This window comes from Suncus etruscus, chromosome 17 (assembly GCF_024139225.1).
Source record: "Suncus etruscus isolate mSunEtr1 chromosome 17, mSunEtr1.pri.cur, whole genome shotgun sequence".
Classification (NCBI taxonomy): Eukaryota; Metazoa; Chordata; class Mammalia; order Eulipotyphla; family Soricidae; genus Suncus; species Suncus etruscus.
The window spans coordinates 17,542,176-17,565,803 of NC_064864.1; the positions used below are offsets into that span (position 1 = coordinate 17,542,176).

Below are 23,628 nucleotides of genomic sequence, written 5' to 3' on the forward strand. Positions count from 1 at the left end.
TTTACTGAAGTTATATAAACTTTGTAATCAACTAAACCAATTTATTTTCCGTTCCTTTAACAGCTTGTCATCCCTAACCCCATTATAATTTTCTTCATAATTATCCTTCTATATAAAGCTGCCTGCATATTCTAGAGGTCAAAATCTTTCACAAAGCAATCTACGACTGCCTCATTCATTGTCTGAGGAATATATAATATACAGAAAAAAGTGAGTCTTCTTTTTAATTACTATGTTTTTGGGCTATACCTGGCATTGCTCAGGGATGACTCCTGAAGGTGCTCTGGGAGGACTGTCTATATGAGATGTGAGGGATTGAAAGCAGGTTGGCCATGTATAAGGCAAGCAGATAGCTATCACTAGGGCCTCTATTTTTTTTAATGCTACAGTTTGTCTATACTACTTACTAGAATAAGATACTTAAAACTGGGCCCAGAGAGCACAGCGGTGTTTGCATTGCAAGCAGCCGATCCAGGACCAAAGGTGGTTGGTTCGAATCCCAGTGTCCCATCTGGTCCCCCGTGCCTGCCAGGAGCTATTTCTGAGCAGACAGCCAGGAGTAACCCCTGAGCACCGTCGGGTGTGGCCCAAAAACAAAAAACAAAACAAAACAAACAAAAAAAAAAAGATACTTAAAACTATAGTTTATATTATCACATACAGAACTTTTCCTACCTACTCACACCACACTATGAGAACAAGCTTTGAGTTTAATCTTTACTAGGCACTTAAAATATATATGCATGGGCTGAGTTATATAGTGTGGTTGGTATGGGCATTTGCCTTTCATGCAGTTTTGACCACTAACTGGATTTTGTGACTCAAAGAAGGGATAAATATTGACCCCTGGCACTCCATATGGTCTCTTGAGCCCTGACAGAAGTGATTCCTGAGTGCACCAGTGGACCCTTCAAAAAAAAAAAAGGAAAAAAATCATAGTTTTCAATAAAGTCCTAAAAAAAAAACTGGTACTTAATAGATGTACCTTTGGTTTCCTACATGTCTGCACACCTAAATTCTATTATAAGTCAAGTAAAGAAATGACAAAATCATTTGTTTAAAAGATACACTTTGGCCTCAGTCACTTAAAGAACCTGGGTAAATTGGTGGCAGGAAATGTACACTAGTGAAGGAATGAGTGCTAGAACTCGAATGTATTACTGACACTCAACCATTAACAACTTAACTGTATCTCATGGTGATTCAAATAAAAAACCTTAATAAATAAAAAATGGGGACCAAAGCAATAGCAAAGTGGTAGGGCGTTTGCCTTGCACATGGATACACAGGATGAATTCTGGTTGGATTCCTGGCATTCCATATGGTCCCCCAAGCCTGCAGCCAGGAGCAAATTCTGAGCACAGAGTCAGGAGTAACCCCTGAGCGCCACCAGGTGTGAACCAAAAAAAAAAAAATTAAATTAAAAAATATATATATTGGAAAAACAAAAAATAGATACACACATACTTACAGACCACAGAGATATTTCAAAAGCAAATGTGCATGTTTTTACATGTAGGAGGCCAGGAATCATTGCCACCACATGGTCACCTGAGCACCACAAAGTATAACCCCATAGCCAACAAACTTTAAAAATAAAAGGGGATGGGACCAGAGCAGTAGCGCAAGTGGTAGGGCATCTGCCTTGCAAGCACTAACCTAGGACAGACCACAGTTCAATTCCCCAGCATCCCATATGGTCCCCAAAGCCAGAAGCAATTTCTAAGTGCATAGCCAGGAGTAACCCCTGAGCATTGCCAGTGTGGCCCCAAAACCACCAAATTAAATTAATAAATGGGGAGAGTGAAGAGCCGTGAACGATAATATAATGCATAAGGTATTGCCTTGTAGGTGGCCAACCCAGGCTGAATCCTCAGCATCCCATATGGTCCCCCCAGCCTAAAAGATTTCCTAGCGTAGAGCCAGGAGTAACTCCTGAGCACCACTGGGTGTGGCCACCAAAAATTAAAAATAATAGGTTGGAGTAATATGGCTTAATCGGCTGGTTTGTGTGCTTCATATGCAGGAAGCCCAAGTTGTGTTTTTGTTTTTATTTTTATTTTTGGGTCACACCCTGCTGTGCTCAGGGATTACTCCTGGCTCTACGCTCAGAAATCGCTCCTGGCAGGCTGGGGGGATAATATGGGATGCCAGGATTAGAACCACCGTCCTTCTGTATGCCTTGCCTCCATGCTATCTTTCAGCCCAGGAAGACCTTTTGGTTTTTGTTTTTTTTTTGGTTTTTGGGCCACACCCGGCTGTGCTCAGGGGCTACTCCTGGCTGTCTGCTCAGAATGAGCTCCTGGCAGGCAGGGGGACCATATGGGACACCGGGATTCAAATCAACCACCTTTGGTCCTGGATCGGCTGCTTGCAAGGCAAACGCCGCTGTGCTATCTCTCCGGGCCCAGGAAGACCAAGTTGGATCGCTAACATCTCTTACGGGTCCTTGAGAATGGGTGTCTCCTCCCCCAACTTCTTATTTATCCCACCTGAATGATCAGAACTGCCCACACCTGGAATGGGTGGGAAGAGAGGGGATAAGGAGAATTAGAGAAGATAGAATCAGCAAGAGTATGAGCAGAATCAACAGGAGAATCAGCAAAGGGGAGTCAGTCAGCAACGAAACCTGAAGAGCAGCTGAAAGGGAGACAGAGGTAGAGAGAGCCAGAGAAGGAGCAGAGAAGGAGTTGCTAGGAAAAAAGGCTTAGCTTAGAAGCCATGTGAGAAAATGTACAGGGCGATTAGGACATGAACTAAAGCTGGCCTACTCCTGGAACTTCATCTGACTGTTTTGGGAATGTCTCCGCCGTCACCCTGCAACTTCAGATCCGCCTGACCGTAGGGACTGCAGGAGCCAGGCCTAACCCAGAAAGGCCTCACCAATCCCTACCAATATTATAACTCTTTAATTTATATTAGAACAACACTTGAGCACTACAATGAAGAACCCAAGTCAAGAGTTACCATAGGCACAACTGGATTTCAGCCAAAATTAAAAAGTAAAAAGTTTTAATAATAAAAAAAGATCAGAAGCTAGAATAGGAGATATGGTGCTGGCCTTGCACAGAGCTGACCTGGAATCTATCCCGGGCACTGCTTATGATTTCTTTTTTTTTTTTTTTTTTTTTTTTTTTTTTTTTTTTGTGATTTTTGGGTCACACCCGGCAGTGCTCAGGGGTTATTCCTGGCTCCAGGCTCAGAAATTGCTCCTGGCAGGCACGGGGGACCATATGGGACGCCGGGATTCGAACCGATGACCTCCTGCATGAAAGGCAAACGCTTTACCTCCATGCTATCTCTCCGGCCCCTGCTTATGATTTCTTGAGCACTGCCTGGAATGACCCCGAACAGAGCCAGGAATAAGCCTGAGAACAGGGCGTGGGCCCAAACCAAAACATCTCTAAATGGAGTCAGGGAAACAACACAGGAGCTAAGTAAGGCATGAGGAAGTAGAGGCCACCAATCGCCACTATCCTGAATCCCTGACACCACCATGAGCCCCTGAGCTGTGCCTGGGATAACTCCTAGGCACAGAATCAGAATAGCTTCAAACACCATTGGGTGTGGCCCAACCTCCCCAAAAAGTGTTCTAAAAATGATATGAAGTTGTTGTTTATGCTTTGTTTTTTTGTTTGTTTGTTTTTGGGTCACACCCGGCAACATTTGAGTTACTCCTGGTTCTAGCTCAGAAATCGCTCCAGGCAGTCTCAGGGACCATATGGGATGCCGGGATTTGAACCACTGTCCTTCTGCATGCAAGGCAAACGCCTTACCTCCATGCTATCTCTCCAGACCCTGTTTATTCTTTATTTTTCAAAAAAATTATGGAACGGTTCATGAATTTGCATGTCATACTTGCTCAGGGGCCATGCTAATCTTCTCTGTATCATTCCAATTTTAGTATATGTGCTTCCGAAGCAAGCACTGATATGATGTTTTGACCACAAACTGGATTTTATGGCTCAAAGAAAGGATAAATGTTGCACTTAGGTTCAGACATTAATATATTCAAATTAGCCAAACAAAAATAAAAATCTATACTGGTCACTTTTCCTACTCATGAATTGAGTAAGATGAAGCAGTATCTATAGACTACTTTATAGTCAAGTTCCAGAAAACCTACAAATGCCTCAGATGCTTTCAGATAAGATGCAGAAAATAGATAACATAGAAATCTCAGATTTCCGAAACTGATTTAAGAGCTGTGCAAAGCACTGTGAAGCATTTATTTCATTCACGTCTCAATTTCCCATCCAGGCTATTGCAGTTTGCAAAATTACATTTCCGGTTCTTTTTTTAAATCCTTGTTGCCAAGCATTTCTAAGAAAGCAAAGCAAACAATGGTGACTGACTTTATCAGAATCATAACTCACAGAAATCAGAGTCAATGAACATAACAGCTAGCCCTTAAAACATTTAAAAAAAAAAACACCCAACCCTGAGACAACCTTTAGATATATCCCCTATACAGAAAGAATAGAAACTGAAACACATAGATTACCTTAATAAGAAAATGACAAGTGGCTATGGCTAACATACAAATAATTTAAAGCGATTCCTTTACTAAAAATAAGTTTAATATTTTAAACATTATATTTTAAACTTAGATATTTTTGAAGAGTGAAAATTATATTATGTGTATTTCAAACATCAAACAAGAAAAATATATACTATTACAGAAGGCAGGTTTGTCTGTTAAAAAAATGTTAATGTTTCAAGTATACCTTACCATTATTTTAATGAGGACACTCAAAACAAAAATTCAGTAACTTTATTTCTGGTAAGCTACTTTTACAGGTCAAAAGAATTTTCAGAAGTATTTTTAAGACTATGAAATAAGATCGCTTCATTTGGGTTTTATAGAACTTGTGAATTTAAAATTCTACTACATGCTCAGTTGTTTTTGTTGTTGTTGTTTTGTTTTAGTTTTGGGGTCACACCAAGCAGTACTCAGGGGTTACACCTGACTCAGTAACCATATGGGATGCCAGGATTCGAACCACCATCCGTCCTGGGTGGCAAACAGCCTACAGCTGTGCTATCTCTCCAGCCCCACATTCTTAAGTTTTATAAAAACTAGCTATAAGAAAAATGATTCTCAAACATTTTCATCATACCTGTTTCTGAGCTTCTACTTTTTGCTTTCTGGTTGGATCAATTGCGTCTACCATCCACTTGATTGTAAAGTATGTTACTGCACCAAATATCGTCAAACGAAAAATTAAACCAACAACTTCATTCCGACTCAAAGGACGAGAAAAGGCTTCAGCATGTACCATCTTGATTGTTAACCTTAAAAGCAAACAGAAATATCTCTGAGTAATAACTATATTCATTAAAATTGCTGTCAAGTAAGTAGGTAGTTAAAACAATGCAAATATAGCTCATTTCAAGTCAAACTCAACAACAGATATATTGAAAAACGTTAAGTAGAAATAAGACTTTTCCTTTTTGTCCCCTTCCTTTTCCTTTGTTGAGTACCCACAAGTTACACTTAAGTTGTATTTGCACACTTGGCTACAATGCTTGCTGGGGTCACACACTCGGTTGTGATGCGCTGGTGATCTGACTCTAAGTGCCACTCAGTCTGTACTTTGCATGTGAGGATCAAATTCTGAATCTCAAGTTTCCAAGCTCACAGCTATCCTTAGATCCCTAGAAGTGTCTTTAAAAGCCAACACATTTTAAACTTCCTTTAGAAACTGATGCTGATCACAATTTTTACTCAAATATTCCAAAAAGTCAGATAATTTAAGAAAATAATTCTATTGCAAAAATTCAGTAAACAGGGGCGGAGCAATAGTATAGTGGGTAGGGCATTTGCAAGTGACATCCTGAGTGCAATCAGGAGAAAGTATTGAACACTGCCTCGTATGGGCCCCAAAGAAACAAAAAACAGTAAATATCTAAAGGTATTCTTCATACATCAGAATTCATTATTTCAGAGTCTATAGATTCTTCATACATCAGAATTCATTATTTCAGAGTCTATAGATTAGAATGTAGCGCCAATCAACTGAGGAAGGCAGCTTAATAATGAGACATTTCACTAAAATGACAGTAGGATTTTCTTCTTCCAAGGGAATGCGGGAGATGTTGAGTTCATGTGCTTTGCACACAGGGAGACCTGGTTTCAATCCCTGGCACCTCATGTCCCCCCAGAACAGCCAGGAAAGTCCAGAAGCAGAGTCTAAGAGCATCCCATTTTTTTTAATTGTCCCTGCCTATTTTTAAAAAATTAATTCTTCTAAGTAAATACTTAAAATAATTCGTAGTGAAATTCAAACTGTAAATTGACTGCTTTTCCCCCATATATTTTAAGCAGTTTATTAATTAGTTAAAACATTAAGTTCTGGGGCCATACTACTGTTTCAAACCACCAACCAAAAATGGGGGAACAGCAGAAAAAACCTTTAAAAATAACTGGAAAGGAAGGAAACAAAGAAAGGAAACAAAAAGAAGACTTCATGCCTACTTTTATTCCTATTACCAAGCAGTCATCTCAGTCACAGAGAAGGTATGCATTCCCTTGTTCTAAGGCAGTGACTACCCAGAAGCAGCTTGTGGAAATGATGTGCCCATTGTATTTTGGAATGTAGGATCTCCACGGTAATGATGCTTTTGTGGTCGGAGAGACAGGACAGAGGGTAAGGCACAGTGGGTAAGGCACTTGTCCTACACATGGCCAACCCAGGTTCAATTCCCAGCACCCCAATGTTCCAAGAGCACTGCCAAGAGGAATTCCTAAGTTCAAAGATCAGGAGTAACCCCTGAGCATTATTGTCAGGTGTATCCTATAAACAAGGAAAAATAATATCTAAAAATAATGTTATTATACTCTTGGTAGCACAAGACAATGCTAAGTGCTATGCAACATAAGACATAAATATGTGGCTCTTTTTTTGCATGTGTATAAAAGGAATTTATACAGATGACACTACAATGTTAAAGATTAGTTACTGGGGCCCAGAGTAGTAGCATAGTGGGGAGGGTGCTTGTTGTGGATTCAAAGGTTTAAATCAGGGGTCTTCAAACTATGGCCCGCGGGCCACATAATGTATTTATTCCAATTTTGTTTCTTCACTTCTAAATAAGATATAAGCAGTGTGCATAGAAATTTGTTCATGATTTTTGTTTTTACTATAATCTGGCCCTCCAACAGTCTGAAGTACAGTGAACTGGCCCCCTGTTTAAAAAGTTTGAGGACCCCTGGTTTAAATAAAGGACTGCTGGTTGTTGTTGTTGTTGTTGTTGTTGTTGTTGTTGTTGTTGTTGTTCTGGGGGGTAGTCACACCTGGCAGCGCTCAGGGGTTACTCCTGGTTCTATGCTTAGAAATCACTCCTGGCAGGCTGGGGGTACCATATGGGATGCCGGGATTCGAACCAACGTCCTTCTGCATGAAAGGCAAACGCCTTACCTCCATGCTATCTCTCCGGCCCAGGACTGCTGGTGTGAGGGCAGTTGTCAGTCTCCAGGAAGATGAAAGCTCCCTCCCTCAGCACCACACCATTCCCTCTTCAGCCCCTGATCCAGACCCATTTTCCTAGGGTTTCCTAGGCTCGTACTACATAATTTTTCATTAAGATCCTTACAATTCTAAAATTGTTTTTTGGGGGAGGGAGATAGTTTAAGGAGCTGGAACACATATTTTATATACGTGCACACCAGATTCAAGTTTGGGGCTCAATCTCTGGCACTACTCTCTTAAATACTGCCAGGAATGACCTCTGAGTACCAATCCTAAAGTGGTATCTAGTACCTTCTAAGTGTGGGCCAAAAACAAACCAAGAACTTCGATTTACTTATATATATACATACATATATATACATATATATATGTATATATATATATATATATATATAAATTAGAAGCACTTGCCTTGCACATGGCCGACCTGAGTTCAATTCATGGCATCACACATGGTCCCTCAGCATCTCCAGGAGTTATTCCTCAGGGCAAAGCCAGGTGTATGGCCACGCCTCCCCAAAATCAAAGTTGTAGTTTTGAGTTCTACCAGGGCAAAATGCCTGGGCTACACCCAGCCTTACTCAGAGCTGACTCCTAGTTCTGTGCTCAGGTACCACGTCTGGCTGGGAACCACATGGAGTGCTGGGGAATGAAGCTTAGGCTACCCAGGATGTGTGTGTGCAAGGTAAGTGCCCTACCCACTATACTTTCACTCCAACCCCACATTTCACTACTACTTATTAAAGTTCCTCTTCACTTCCATCTCTCCAGAATAGCTCCATGTAATTTTTAAATTTCTTTTAGAGACCTTCCCCTCCATTCAAAAATCCATTTGGGGCCTGAGAGATAGTATAGGGCCGTGATGGTGAATCTATGGCACGCGTGCCAGCGGTGGCACTCAAAAGCCTTGCAGCTGGCACTCGGGAAGATCCACAATTAAGATATGCGGTGCATGCCGCATAGTTTTTAGATACTAAAATCTTGTTATTAAGGTTTAATTAACGTGCTGACACTTTTGAGGAAATTCTTTGGTTTTGTGTGGCAGTTTGGGCAAGCGGGCTCAAAAAGGTTAGCCATCACTGATATAGGGTTAAGACACTTGCCTTGCATACAGCCAATGACTGGTTCAATCCCACCCCCCATCCCGTACCAAATACAGTCCCAAGTACCACCAGGTATGACCCAGTAGATCAGAGCCAGGAGTAGCCCTCCAGCTACTATGTGTGGCACACACACATAAAGAATCTGTTTCTCTGGGGCCGGAGAGATAGCATGGAGGTAAGGTGTTTGCCTTTCATGCAGGAGGTCATTGGTTTGAACCCCGGCGTCCCATATGGTCCCCCGTGCCTGCCAGGAGCAATTTCTGAGCCTGGAGCCAGGAATAACCCCTGAGCACTGCCGGGTGTGACCCAAAAACCACAAAAGAGAGAGAGAGAGAGAGAGAGAGAGAGAGAGAGAGAGAGAGAGAGAGAGAGAGAGAATTTGTTTCTCCCTAATAGATTCTCCCCCTGACGGTTTTCCTTACAGGATCCCTTTAAAGCATTCAAAACTCCTAATCTAAACCCAATATTTTGCAATCATGCAATTTGCTGCAACATGAATAGAACTGGAAGATATTGTGTTAAATGAAGCCAGAAAAGGAAATATAAATACTGAATGAAATCACTTACATGTGGCATTTAGAATAACTGCATGAAGAAATGTAATGGTTTATATGTGAGTTGTCTCCAATACCCTTGGCCCCAGCATATAGCAAGAAAGGAATTGAGTGGAGAAGGAGAAACAAAATTATGAAAATGTTAGAAGGGAGTATTAAAATGGAAGTTTGGAATTAACTTGTTTTTCTTTTATAACCTTGTTTTGCTTTAGACATGAATATAAAGGGTGCATTTAAGAAATACCAGGATGGCCAGATAGTTTAAGTAAACCAGCAGTAAACTAAGGAATTTAATTGCACTCAGGGACAACTTATATCCAGGAACCTGCAGTCACCCAAATGGAATTTGAGCCTTAAGTTTTATCTAGCCAGCGAAATCTATGAAATATAGATTTACTAACCAATTTACCCCTAAGCAATGATGTAATGTGTAGCCAATTCATTCTAAAATTGTATAAAAGCAAGAATGTAAGATGGGCCTAAGTCGCACCTGCAAGAGGTAGAGCCCCAGCATGCTGGTATTTTAAAATAAAGGCCTTTGCCTTTTTCCATTACTGATTCCTCTCATCGTGATCTTTGTGGGAGGGATCTTAGTCCAGAGCTTAGTCCAGAGCTAGCAAAAAGGGACAGGAGGCCAAGTGTACTAGTGGTGTTCTAAAAGACAGAACTAGGGGCCAGAGCGATAGCACAGTACGGCGTTTGCCTTGGCTGACCCAGGACAGACCTCGGTTCGATCTCCGGTGTCCCATAAGGTCCCCCAAGCCAGGAGCGATTTCTGAGTACATAGCCAGGAGTAACCCCTGAGCATCCTTGGGTGTGGCCCAAAAACCAAAAAAAGACAGAACTGGGGCCAGAGACATAGTACAGTGGTAGGGTCTTTGCCCTGTGCGCTGCAGACCCGGGCCCGGGGTGAACCTGGGTTTGATTCCCTGAGTGCCACTGGGTGTGGCCAAAAAAAAAAAACCAGAACTAAATATCCAAGCCAGAGTCAACAACACTGGAATCAAGAGACCCAAACCTTAATAATCTAAACTTAAAATGGGCCTTTTATACTGGTAGGCTGGGTGGTTGAGGGGGTGGTATAGGTATGCACTTGAGGAACATTGGTAGAGGGAGATCAACACTGGGTGGGATTGGTCCTGGTACATTGTATGTCTGAAAGCCAACTATGAAGAACTTTGTAAATCACAGTGATTTCAATAAAATATTTAAAAATAATAAACCCAATATTAAACTTCAGGAATTTTACTTAACATTTTGTTTTTCTTTAGGGGAGGTTCCCTACAACAGGCACTGCTCAGAATTGACTCATGGCTCTATCTACTCCGAGGCGGTGCAGGGGACCATATGGGATTCTGGGGATTAAACCTAGGTGAGCTGCTTGCAAGGCAAAACAACCTACCATCTGTGCTATTGCTCTGGTCCCAATTTACATTTTTTTTCAACAGAAACTGAAGAGTTGGAGTCAATGATATTACATTGCCACTTTATCCCTCTGGCACATTTCCTGGTACCTAGAAATACCCTGGCCATTTCTTCTCATTTATCTTGGATTAGTCAAATTCTACCCAAACTTCTAAAACCAATGTTACCTCCTCCATGAAGGCTCTCAGATCGCATTAACCCTCTGCATTATTCCTCATGCCCTAATTACTGAACTAGTGTAATAGATTGTATTCAACTAGATTTCAAATCCTTAAAAACAGGATTCACATCCTATCCATCTTTATAACTGCCACTTACAAAGCAGATTATTCAATAATTACCTGTTCAACAGATTAAGTTAGAACTGCAGGGGAAAAATCCACTCAAGTAGAACTGCTTCCAAATTTGAGCAATTTACAAAGGAAATGAAGAGCACCCACATTTCTCCATAACTAATAACTAAAAGGCAGCCACTTCACAATAGCATATAATAAAATTTTAAGTTCATCTAAATTGGGAGAGTTCATTAAAGATGAAGAAACAGAAGTAGAGATATTTTAAGTAACTGACATACAATAAAGCCATTTATTGAACACATATCTAATACCTACTAAATACTGTTTGTATAATATTGGCTAAGATAGTTTAAAAATGTAAATAGCACGTTAATTATATTTTTAGAACAAAGCTAGGGGGCAGTTACCTAATTATTTTTCAAATAACATACAACAATGTGCTTTCTTCCATTAATATGGATTCCTGAAAATGGATCAATAATACTCCTAACAGGAAGTAAAAAATGATCACCTCTGGACTTTATTCCAAGATAGTGTGTTTGACAAAGCCACTAGAACACTTCAGGGGAAAAGGGGCTTATTTCTAGATAAAACTAAAACAAAAGGCAAACTAAGACTCATTAACAACCTATGGAAACTAAGAACATTTGAATAAAACACTTTCCTTTATAGTCTGTTAAAATCGATCTAAAAATTTGCCATCTGCTGGTTGTTCACGGAACTACAAAATCTAGGACTGTTGATCAGTCAGTACATACATGATTAATATAATTAACTTCAATTGCAAAAATACACTGACACAAAAATCTCTTGCTATTTATACTTCAATTGGAAACCCCAGTGCAGTACTCAGGATCTAAGGTTACCTGTAACACGAAAAGTCCACGACTTGGGTAATCAACTCATAATCCTGAAATGAAAGTGAAACTTGGGAAGCGTTTTCACCTAAGCGGTCCACTCATGATTCTATTATTCATAGCTATCATTAACATCAAGTTGCTGCTAACAACACCATGAGATTATATGTATATATATGCATGTATATACTATATATACACCATTTATATATATACATACATATATATATAAAACTCAAGTAACATGAGTAGGCATACGATTGCAACTAGCTTTCAATCTTGCAGAAGCATTAAAATCAATCAAGCTGAATGCATTGTATGCAGAGAAACACAGCCGCTCCTGTGTATATGCAATTTAAGACACAGCACAGATGGGGAGTGGGGTAGGGGAGGGAAGAGATCAGGGGGCACTGGTGATGGGAAAGTTGCACGGGTGGGGGGAGGGTGTTCTTGTTATGACTTGAAACCCAACTACAATTATGTTTGTGATCACAATTATGTTTAAATAAAGAAATCATTTAATAATGAAAAAGAAAGAAACAGAACATCTCAATTCAGGGTTATCTATCTAAAAGGCAAGGATGGGTGGGACTCGTAGGCCTGCCAAGAGGTTTTCCATTTCCTGCTTAAAAAAAAAAAAAAAAAAAACTTAGATGAGACTGAATTTCCCCGTGAATAAATGAGTCTACAAGAGCATGCTGAGTAGTATTTCAAGAATTATCTCCTACCAAGACCAAACAGTTGTATGAACATTGAGTAGAAATAAAAAAAATGATCACCAAATCCAAAGCCAACGACAACAGAATCGAAACCCAATCTACAACAAGCTAGACACAGAGGGGACCACTTTTACTAGCAGCCGGGGTGGGGGGCTCAAAGGAAGGGGATATGGGATGCAGGCTGGGAACAGGGGTGGAGGGAAGGGACAACACTGGTGGTGGGGATGCCCCTGATTCAATGTCACTATCACCTCAAATACTACTGTGAAAGATTTGTAATCTACTTTTGTCCAAATAAAAGTTACTTAATTAAAAAAAAAGTTATTTCCAATCACTCACTTTAAGGGTCCTAACCCAGTTTAGTCTCGAGTTCGAGAGAGACACCCACTCCTGCAGCCCAGCCAGTCCTCGGGGAGCACACACACAGTCTGTGTGCCCTAAGGAGCCTGGGCAACCTTCACAATAAGATTATGAGCAGGCACATCACCATCTTCTCCTGGAGAGAGCATGCCCAGGCCGAACACTGCTAGCTACTCCCTCTGCTTTTTTTTGCACCAGGTAAGAGGTGAGAGCAAGCAGGGCGCGTGCAATCAGGAGCTGGCATGGTGCAATCACCGCTTCGGCTGAGCCTTGGGCTTCGGGGGTTGCTTCTTGAGGTGCAAACAGCAAGCAGCACCTTAGGAAGCAGCGACCTAAGGACCAAGGCCCAGCCAGGAGCCCAGAAGGCAAGGCCAGGCCTGGACGCCCTTGGAAGTGAACCTGCACTGCAGGCGACACTGAGTTGGGGAGGAGGAGGAGGAGGAGGCCAAGTGACCTTTCCTGCTACGCTTCTTCCCAGATCCCTCCTGGATCCTAAAAGAACCCCGCGGAGTTCCGAAACCCGGTCCACACGAGGCCCCGCGCAGAACCACGACTCACCCCCGAAAAGGAAAAGCAGCAGAAGTAGCAGCAGCAGCACCAGCAAGCCCGGGCCCAGTTTGCCCCGGAAAGAAATGCCGCCGGGGAGAAAGTGCTTCTGGTGGGGCATTTAACCACGCCCACTCCATCTGCGCGTTCTGAGCATGCGCCGTGCTCTCTGAGCATGCGCCGCTCGCTCGCGACCGGCTGCGGAGGAGGGGGGAGGACGCACGTTTCCGGGTTTCTACGGCGCCTGCGCGGAGGAGTGCAGGGCTTTAAGGGCACGCTTCGCCTGCAAGCTTAGAAGGTGCAGTTGGGTCGCACCTGCATGGCTGCCTGGGTTCTCTCCCTAAAGTTTGTTAGAGCTATTCAGTTGAGCTCCTGAGTAGTGGATGACTAGGCGGAAGCCTGGATTTTTGTTTTAAAGTCTCTGCCCTAGGTGCCCTGGTTCCAAGGGGAACCCCAAGACATGCAGAGTGTTCTGCAAAGCTTAAAGAGGTGCATTGCAAACCCTAAGGGGGAAAAATGCTTGCCTTGGCAGGGAGAGATTTGCAGCAGGTAGAGAGCTGGCCTTTGCACATGAACAACCCGGGTTCAGGTCATTTGAGCAATGCCAGGAGTTGTTTCTGAGGCAGAGCCAGGAGTGACACCCCCCCCCCAAGAGCACTGCTGGGTGTGGCTCAAAAATAAATAATAATGTGTTGTTTATCATGCATACATAGGTATATAAAAATAAATAATGTACTTTAACAGTTAAATAGAAGAAAATTAAGTGCGTCCCCGATTTTTTTTTTCACAAACCACCATCCCTCTTGCCCAGCACCCAGCATGCTTCAATTCCGTTAGTCCTTAGCCAAATCGCAGATTCGCATGGCCACCCCTCACCCCTCTCCATCTGTCTTTCAGTTTCTAGGATGAGCTCACCCACCTCCTCCGGCTCAGCTCTGACTTGCACCTGGGGGCGGTGCCTGCCAATCCAGAACACATGGAATGTCCCTTGCCAGCCAACCGAGGCCTTCTGACTGACTTAGAATAAGCCTCCGGTGGTGGCAGGTTTTGCGCATCGGTGACTTCCCCTTTTCTGGTACCCCCTTCCCTTTTCTTGAATGAGCACGGTGACTCGGGAGTCCCCCATTCCCCCCACCCCCCACCAGGGAGCAAAGCTGAAAGCCAACGCTTCTTGATGACAGCCTGAGAGCCATCATTAGATTACACAGGATTCAGGAAGCATCCTTTCCTTCAGATGAGACTGAACTCGATTCCTTCCTTCTGGTTCTTGTCCTTTCTAGAGTGGGGAAGTATTTTTTTTCCCCCTTAAGCATTAGGAAGGATCCCTATTGACTGCAGGCCTCTTCTTTGAAGCAAATTTTACTGTTGCACAGACTTGTGATACTGTAGTTAGGACAATAGCTACAACTTACTGAATGTCTGCTTGGTGTCAGGCAATAATGTATTTCTAGGTTCCTTGCTGTCCATAATCTAAATTTCTCCACAAGGTTCCCAAGGAGTACTGTAAAATAGCTATTATCGTCTCTCTCTCTCTCTCTCTCTCTCTCTCTCTCTCTCTCTCTCTCTCTCTCTCTCTTTGGTTTTTGGGTCACACCCGGCAGCACTCAGGGGTTACTTCTGGCTCTATGCTCAGAAATCACTCCTGGCAGGCTCGGGGGACCATATGGGACGCCGGGATTCGAACCGATGACCTTCTGCATGAGAGGCAAATGCCTTACCTCCATGCTATCTCTCCGGCCCCTTGTTTTACTTTTGTTTTTTGTTTGTTTGTTTTGCTTTTGGGTCACACCCAGCGGCGCTCAGGGGTTACTCCTGGCTCTGCTCTCAGAAATCACTCCTGGCAGACTCAGGGGACCATAGGGGATACCAGGATTCGAACCACCATCTGTCCTGGATCGGTTGCGTGCAAGGCAAACGCCCTACCACTGTGCTATCTCTCCAGCCCCTCTTCTCTCTTTTTTGTTGTTGTGATAGATGAAAAAGTTTAAAGCTCAGGTTGATTCTTCTACATTCATGCACCTAGTAAGTGGCTCAGGATTCACCTGGGGCACTGGGGATAGAACTCTAGTCTGTGTCATGAAGGCAAGCTCCTCAACCACTCATTGTACTATCTCTCCAGCCCAGTCTGAATATTTTGGAATGGTTATTGGGCTGGGAAGATAGTACTGTTCCATAGGTGCTTGTCTTGCATTCTGCAGATCAGGTTAATCTCTGCCGCTGCATGTGGTCCCCTAAGCATCATATGAAGTGGTCCAAGAGTAAAGAGCCAGGAGAAAGCCTTGAACATAGCAAGTTGTGCCCCCCTAAAAATGATTATTGGATTCATTGACATTTAAGAGTATTGTAATGATTATTTAAAACAGAGAAAAATGATAATGTGAATAGGACAAATGTTTACATTAAAAAAATAAGGCTCAGAGCTGGAGTAATAGCATTGTGGTAGAGCATTTGCCTTGCATGTGCCCAACCCCGGATGGACTCTGGTTCAATTCCTGGCATTCCATATGGTCCCCTGAGCCTGCCAGGAGTGACTTCTGAGCATAGAGCCAGGAGTAACCCCTGAGCACTTCCAGGTGTGACCCAAAACCCAAAATAAATAAATAAAATAAAATAAGGGTCCAATCAGAGTGATAGTACAGTGGGTAGGAAATTTGCCTTGCATCCAGATGACCAGGAATCCATCCCTAGCATCCCATATGGTTCCCTGGGCCCAACAGGAGTAATTCCTGAGTGCAGAGCCAGGAGTAACCTCTTAACAGTACTAGCTGTTAGTCAGCCTCCCAGTCCCCCCAAATCAGGGATTGGAGTCCAACAGCTAAGCACATGCGTTGAACTCATGACTTCGGTGCCTAGCACTTTCTATGGTCTTGCAAGCCCTGCCAAAGTGATCCCTGAGCTCATTCAGAGTTAGGAGTAAGCCTGTGCACCATTGAGTATGACCCAAATTTTCCCCACCCCAAAAGAAAGAAAGAAAATTATCAGTACTCAGTACTCTTGAAATGGACTGACAATACTCATGGGAACATGCATAGCCAGGCTAAAAAAATGGTTACCAAAGGAAAGAGCTTTAGGTTTGGTGGTTCACTGGAATCCACTCCCATCTATAAGAAAAATGAATTGAGAATGAGATTCCAGATGGTAATGGAAGGTAGGGGATATCAGTGGTAGGCCTTTTTGAGGCCTAGGTTTGATCCCTGGAATATGAGAGAGAGCTAGAGACAGACAGACAGACAGACAGACAGACAGACAGAGAGCAAGGGAGGGAGAGAGAGATGAAAGGGGAAGGAAAGAAAAAGAAGAAAGATCATAATGCACTTCTGTCATTGAGTGACACAGGTTGACTCAGAGCTTCATATAAGTTGCTTAAAAGATTAACAACCACTTTAGAGGGTCTCCCTAAATTTTTGTTTGTTTTCTGGAGGGGTCACACCTGAAGGCACTCAGAGGTTACTCCTGGCTATGCGCTCAGGAATCACTCCTGGCTTGGGGGACCATATGGGACGCCGGGGGATCGAACTGCAGTCTGTCCTACGTGGGGGAGTAGTGTGTGACACTTGGCAGAACTCAAGGGCTACTCTCGGCTCTGACCACTCCCTACAGTATTCAGGGGGACCATGCAGTGCCAGGGATTGAACCCCGTCCTCACACATGGAAAGCCCTGTGTTCCTGTCTTTACAGTTATTTCTCTGACCCAAAGGAGTTTCTTGAGCATAGATTTATCACTGCTAAAACCGAATGACATAGGGGCCATAATGATAATCCAGGGGTAGGGGTAGGATAATCCAACACCCATATGATCCCAAACCCACCAGGAATGATAAATAACTGAGTGCAGAGTTAGGAGTAAGCCCTGAGCACTTCCAGGTATGGCTCCAAAAACCCAAAAATTGAAGACTCTTGCATACCATGAAGAGTGGGTCACCCTACTAGAACATTCTAAATAAATTCCAGAGTGAGATAGAGTGTCAGTATAATTATATCTGGCTTCAGTTTACATAATAGCTAGAGAATGATTGCACAGAAAAGGAAGTTTCTGAGTAAAGTAATCATGACTGACCATAGAGTTTGTACCTCCCTATGCCCAAGTGGATCTACTGATTCCTTTTCTGCTGCTAGGAACCAAACTCTAGGTAGGAACCTATACTTTTTTATTTGGACATCATTTTTTTAATTAGCAAATCCTTAGGATGCCTTCTATCTCTGGGCCCTAACATCAAATTACTGACTTTCTCTAGTCTATGCCAGTTCATTTCCAGCAATCATAGAATTAACTTGTTTCTTTCACCCAAGAGAAGGGTGAACATATGCTTTTCATTTCAAGATGGCTTTATATAATCCCTGGCAGCACAATACACCATATTTGGTCCACAGTAGGGGTTCAATAAATAATACATTATGTGTAATATTAATCAGGAAATTGTAACATCAGATTTTTTGGTAGACTTTGTGGGTCTTCCCTTTTTTGATTGTTTGAATAATTATACTAAAATTAACCACTTAACTTGTACATTTTTTAAAATATTTAATGCCTCTAAAAGCAGTTCATGATAATTCTCTCCACATGGACTTGAATTTTTCAATGTTTTTGTTACTCTTATGGGGGTGTGGTCAGTTTTCACTGAGCTGAGATTAGTCATTGACCTTCACCCTGAAGGAGGAGGTTTTCTTTAATGAAGGGTTCTTAGCTTTCGCTGTGGGTCTATTTCCTTGGATTTCTGGGCCCCATTTAAGTGCTCTAGGTTTTTGCTGAGGGCTTCTCCTTGTTTGTCCTTATTTATTTATTTGGAACTCTTTCACAGTAGTACTTGGAGGGCACAGAACCACTACTACTGGTATACTCAGCCTAGTAGTGCTGGAAAATTAGTACTGGTGAGGTTATATAATGCTGGGAGTTAACTTGGGCCATCACACATGAACTCTAATCTTTGAGCTATTCTTATGTGCATGTAATTAGCATGTAAATGAACAGAAAATATGAAGTGTAAACCTCTCTTTGAAAAACTTTGCCTTAGTCATTGATCATTTAAGTTTTTTTGTGGGGCTAAAGAGATAGCATGGAGGTAAGGCATTTGCCTTGCATGCAGAAGATTTGAATCTCGGCATCCCATATGGTCCCCTGAGCCTGCCAGGAGTGATTTCTGAGCATAGAGCTAGGAGAAACCCCTGAGCACTGCCGGGTGTGACCCCAAAACAAAACAAACAAAAAAGATGTTTTTTGGTGAAGATACGTGGCATGCTCTGGTCTTGTTTTATTTTGTATTTTTGGTTTGGGGGTCCACACCCATTGGTACTCAGGGCTTACTCATGGCTCTGTATTCAGGAATCACTCCTTCTAGGGCACAAGGAAACCAGATGGGATGCTGGAACGTGAACCAGTTGGGGTGCAGGGTTTGAAGTGGGCAAGGGAAAAGCCCTTTCTGTTGTACTCTCTCTGGCCCTTTGTGAAAGCTTGTACTGCCCAGACTAAAAGCCTATCTGATAAGATGAACCATTAAATAAGCTAAAGTACATTTAAGAAATGAAGACTTGGACTGAAAAATAGCTCTTTAGGCTGAGTTCATGATTTGTATGCTAGAAGCTCAGGTTTGATCCTTGGCACCAAGTAGATGCACCTTAGAAAGCAACCCTAGAATAACCTAGAGAACTAAAGCACCCAAAATCAAAACTAAAAAGAAAAAAAAATCAAAGTAAAGGAACTTCATGATGACATTCAGAATAGAATCTCATTTGAGGGACAAACAAATCTAAACTCTGGTACTGGAAAGATAATGCAATGGGTAGGGGGCTTGCTTTGCTAACTTGAGTTAGATCCCAGGCATCCCAATGGTTCTCTGAGTTCACTGGGAATAATTCCTGAGTGTGGCCCAAAACCTAAAATAATAAACAAATACATACACTAATCTTTAAATAAGGACAGCAACCTGAGCCTATTTGTTGCTCATTAGAAACGATTCACTTCGGGCCAGAGAGATAGCATGGAGGTAAGGCATTTGCCTTTATGCAGAAGGATGGTGGTTCAAATCCTGGCATCCCATATGGTCTCCTATGCCTGTCAGGGGCGATTTCTGAGCATAGAGCCAGGAGTAACCTCTGAGCACTGCTGGGTGAGACCCAAAAACCAAAAAAAAAAAAAAAAAAAAAAGATTCACTTCACTATGATTTTACAGAAGCAGAACTTCATTCTTCTTGAAAGAATAAAGTTTTAAACCAAGCTTTAAAAAATAAATAAATAAATAGGGGCCAGAGAGATAGCATGGAGGTAAGGTGTTTGCCTTTCATGCAGAAGGTCATCAGTTCGAATCCTGGCATCCCATATGGTTCCCCGTGCCTGCCAGGAGCAATTTCTGAGCATGGAGCCAGGAATAACCCCTGAGCACTGCCGGGTGTGACCCAAAAACCACAAACAAACAAAAAATCATTAGTATGCCAGCCATGCAGCTGAAAGCTGGAAATCTCGAGAGGAGAAAGCAGGCCAAGCCCCCAACTTGCCAAAGCCACTCCTGCTGTATCCACCTTCCAGATCACTGTTTTCCCTATGGCCCTGTATCAGCACCACTTTATGATACTCTTCTGTCTCCGATATAACCAAACTTCAAGTATGCTAGTATTTGGGCTGATATCACCAGACCTTTTTGGGTGCAAGTGCAGGCACCTTCCCACCCACATTCTCAATTTTTCCAGAAGGCCTGACAGCTGAGAATACAGCCCACAAAAGCCGCAGTATTCAATAATAGTGCTTTGAATTCCTGGACAAGTTCATTTGTTTGATGTTGTCATCCCTATAGGAATACACCAATTTAGATGAGATGTGCAGCTGGGGTCACTTAATGTTTGGAAACAAATAAAATAACATAATGCACAGCTAACAACAAGAGCTTACTAAATATTCTGCCATTGTCTGTTTGTTTGTTTGTTTCTGGGGGGCCCACACAGGGTTACTCCTGCTCTGTGCTCAAAAATCACTCCTGAAAGGCTCGGGACCATATGGGATGCCAAGAATCAAACCAGGCTCCATCCTGGGTTGGCCATGTACAAGGCAAAGGCCCTACCACTGTGCTACTAGCTCCTATGCCATTGTCTTAATTATTTTATTGAGAATACAATAATTCTCATAAATTTACTTGCCACTGTACTTTTCTTTCTTTTCTTTCTTTTTAATTTTCTTCTCTTTTTTTTTTTTTTTTTTTTTTGGTTTTTGGGCCACACCCATTTGATGCTCAGGGGTTACTCCTGGCTATGCGCTCAGAAGTCACTCCTGGCTTGGGGGGACCATATGGGACGCCGGGGGATCGAACCGCGGTCCGTCCTACGCTAGCGCTTGCAAGGCAGACACCTTATCTCTAGCGCCACCTTCCCGGCCCCAATTTTCTTCTCTTTTATATTCTTTCTATTCTTTTTTAAATAACTTTGCTCTAAATTATCTGAAAACAAGTGTACTATGCTTAACTATGTCAATGTGATGTGTTTTCTTTAAAGTAAAATAAATAAATAAATAAAAAGCAGAGTTTAGGATTAGAGTGGTGTAGTAAGTAAAACATTTGCCTTGCAAGCACCTGACCCGGATTCAATACAAGTCATTCCATATGGTCCTCCAAGCCTGCCGGGATAATTCCTGAGTGCAGAGCCATGAGTTACCCCTGGTGTATAGCTGTATGTGACCTCCCCACCCAAATGCAGAACTTTAACAAATAGATAAGATTAGTAACATTGGTTCTTCTAAAAATATTTTATTAACAAAGAATAATCTTTCCTTGTTTTTATTTTTTGTTTGTTTTGTTTTGGTTTTTGGGTTACACCCAGCGGTGCTCAGGTTACTCCTGGCTCTGCACTTAGAAATCACTCCTGGCAGGCTTTGAGGACCATATGGGATGCTAAGATTTGAACTACCTTCTGTCCTGAGTTGGCCTCAGGCAAGGCAACTGCCTACTGCTGTGCTATCTTTCTGACCCTAACAAAGAATAATCTTACTGAAGATTTGCCATGGCAGAATTGTCCTAGCTAGGCCCACTCTCTGGGCTAACATTGTTGGAGCCTTTAGATGGGTACAGGGCAAGCACCTGCCCTGCTTGAAGGCCTAGCACCCCACTCACACCAGATATTCTGTGGCATATAAAAGTCACTGCTTCACAATTCCATGACTAGCCTAGAAAAGATGCCAAGCTGCTGAATGATCTCACTTCAGCAGTTCCTGGAGCACATATGCTGCCATGTGTGCCAGTACCTCCAAATTTCACTGTACTGACCACACAGCAAATTAGATAGCAAAGTTGCATAGAAGACCCGTTAAGCTCAACAATGAAAACAACAACTTAAAAGGCTCAAAGAGCTCTTAACAGTATATTAAGTCTTCAGACAATGACCTGAGTAATACCACTGTAAGAGATATGTTGTAAGAAGCCATATAAATCATTTTGTACCTGCTAAGGGGAAGGCTTCGGGGGTAGGTAGGAAACTTGAACATTGGTGGAAGAAAGGTAACATTGGGGATGAAATGATATTTGATATTTGAACATTGAATCTAAAACAACTATATTATGAACTTGTTTGTAAATGATGGTGTTTAAATTTAAAAAATTAAATAAAATAAATTTTCAAAAGAATGGTCGTCTGGACTATTTTGATAAGTTATACTAAATAAATGGGTGGAGAAAGAAAGGGGGAAAGAATCAGCTGTACCTGAAGTTATGAGACACCAAGAAAGACCAAGTTTACATATTTGAAGTTCCAATAGAAAGTGCTGCAGTTAAGGCAAAACTAACAGGAAACAAAAATTTCAACTGATTGGAAGAAGAAGGGAGATGAATTGATAGCTTCATTCTATAAAAACAAGACAAAACATCAAACTAAGACACAATCCCAAAAATTGTATTCACTGCTTTGTTTGCTTATTTTGAGGATTTTGGTTGTTGTTTTTTTCTGTTTGTTTGTTTGTTTGTTTGTTTTTTCAAACCCAGCAGTACTCAGAAATACTTGGCTCTGTGCCTCAGAGATCATTCTGGGCACTCTTCACTGAAATAAATGAGGTATCAGAGATTGATTTGGGTTTGGTTGCACAGTAAGTATCTTTCCCACTGTACTATTACTCCAACCTCCAAAAGAACATATCACTGAGGCCAGAGTTCAGTGGGTAGGATGTTTGCTTTGCACATACCAATGTGGGTTCATTCCCTGGTATCTCATTTGGTTCCTAAGCATTGCCAAGTGTGACTCTTGAGAGCTGAGTCAGGACTAAACTCTGAGCATTACTGGGAATGGCCCAAAACAAAACAAAACAAAACAAAAAAGCATAACATTTTAAGTCTACTTTTCATGGTGTTTTATTTTTCTTTCTTTCTGTTTTTTAAGCCACACCCAGCGGTGCTCAGGGGTTACTCTTAGCTCTGCAGGCAGAAATCATTCCTGACAGGGGGACCATATGGAATACTAGGGATCGAACCTGGGTTCACCACATGTAAGGCAAACGCCCTACCTGCTGTGCTATCACTCCAACCCTTACTTTTCATGTTTTTGTTTCTTTTTTTGTTTGTTTCTTTTGGTTTTTAGGTCACACCCGGCAATGCTCAGGGCTTACTCCTGGCTTTGTGCTCAGAAGTTTCTCCTGCTAGACTTGGGGGATCATATGGGGTGCCGGGAATCAAACCGGAGTCTGTCCGGGGTTGGCCATGTGCAAGGCAAAATGTCCTATCACAGTGCTTTTGCTCTAGCCCCTCACAATTTTGCTTCTAAATATTACAAAGACTTTTGAATAAATGACTATGATATATATATATATATATATATATATATATATATATATATAATTCTTTTTTTGTTATGTTTTTGTTTTGGGGTTACACCTGGCAGTGCTGTGATACTCGGGGGTTACTCCTAGTTCTGCACTCAGGGATCAGTTCCTATAGAGCTCAGGAAACCATATGAGATGCTTCATTCAAGGCAAGCACCCTACCTGCTATATCATCTCTTGGGCCCTTATATATGTAACTCTTTATCTGGTGGCATTAGCAGTCATATATATAACAATATATAAGATATATATCAATATATAAGATAAAGATATCTAGATATCTAGATAGATAGATATCTAGATAGATAGATAGATAGATAGATAGATAGATAGATAGATAGATAGATAGGTTTTGGGCTTTACTGGTGATACTTAGGGGTTACTTACTACTAGTTGGTTCTATGCTCATAAATTACTCCTTTCAGGTTTGTGGGAACAGATGGGACACCAGGGATTAAATCAGGGTCAGCTGCATGCAAGGCAAATGCCTTACCCTCTGTGCCATCACTTTA

The 23,628-nt window shown here is 42.0% G+C and overlaps 1 protein-coding gene and 1 non-coding gene across 2 annotated transcripts in view; both read right to left on the reverse strand.

Moving 5' to 3' along the window:
* Positions 1-13,402, reverse strand: part of ATAD1 (ATPase family AAA domain containing 1) — a 42,243-nt gene extending 28,841 nt beyond the window's left edge. Inside the window, exons 1-2 of the mRNA XM_049764665.1 lie at positions 13,345-13,402; positions 5,121-5,294 (exon numbers count right to left, since the gene is read on the reverse strand). Coding sequence (XP_049620622.1) covers positions 5,121-5,282 — 162 coding nt within the window. The 5' untranslated portion in view covers positions 5,283-5,294; positions 13,345-13,402. The remainder of the gene's footprint in view (positions 1-5,120; positions 5,295-13,344) is intronic.
* LOC125995337 (U6 spliceosomal RNA) lies at positions 3,822-3,928 on the reverse strand. The gene has a single exon (XR_007490878.1). It is a non-coding gene; the product is annotated as a U6 spliceosomal RNA (small nuclear RNA).
* Positions 13,403-23,628: the final 10,226 nt, after the last annotated feature.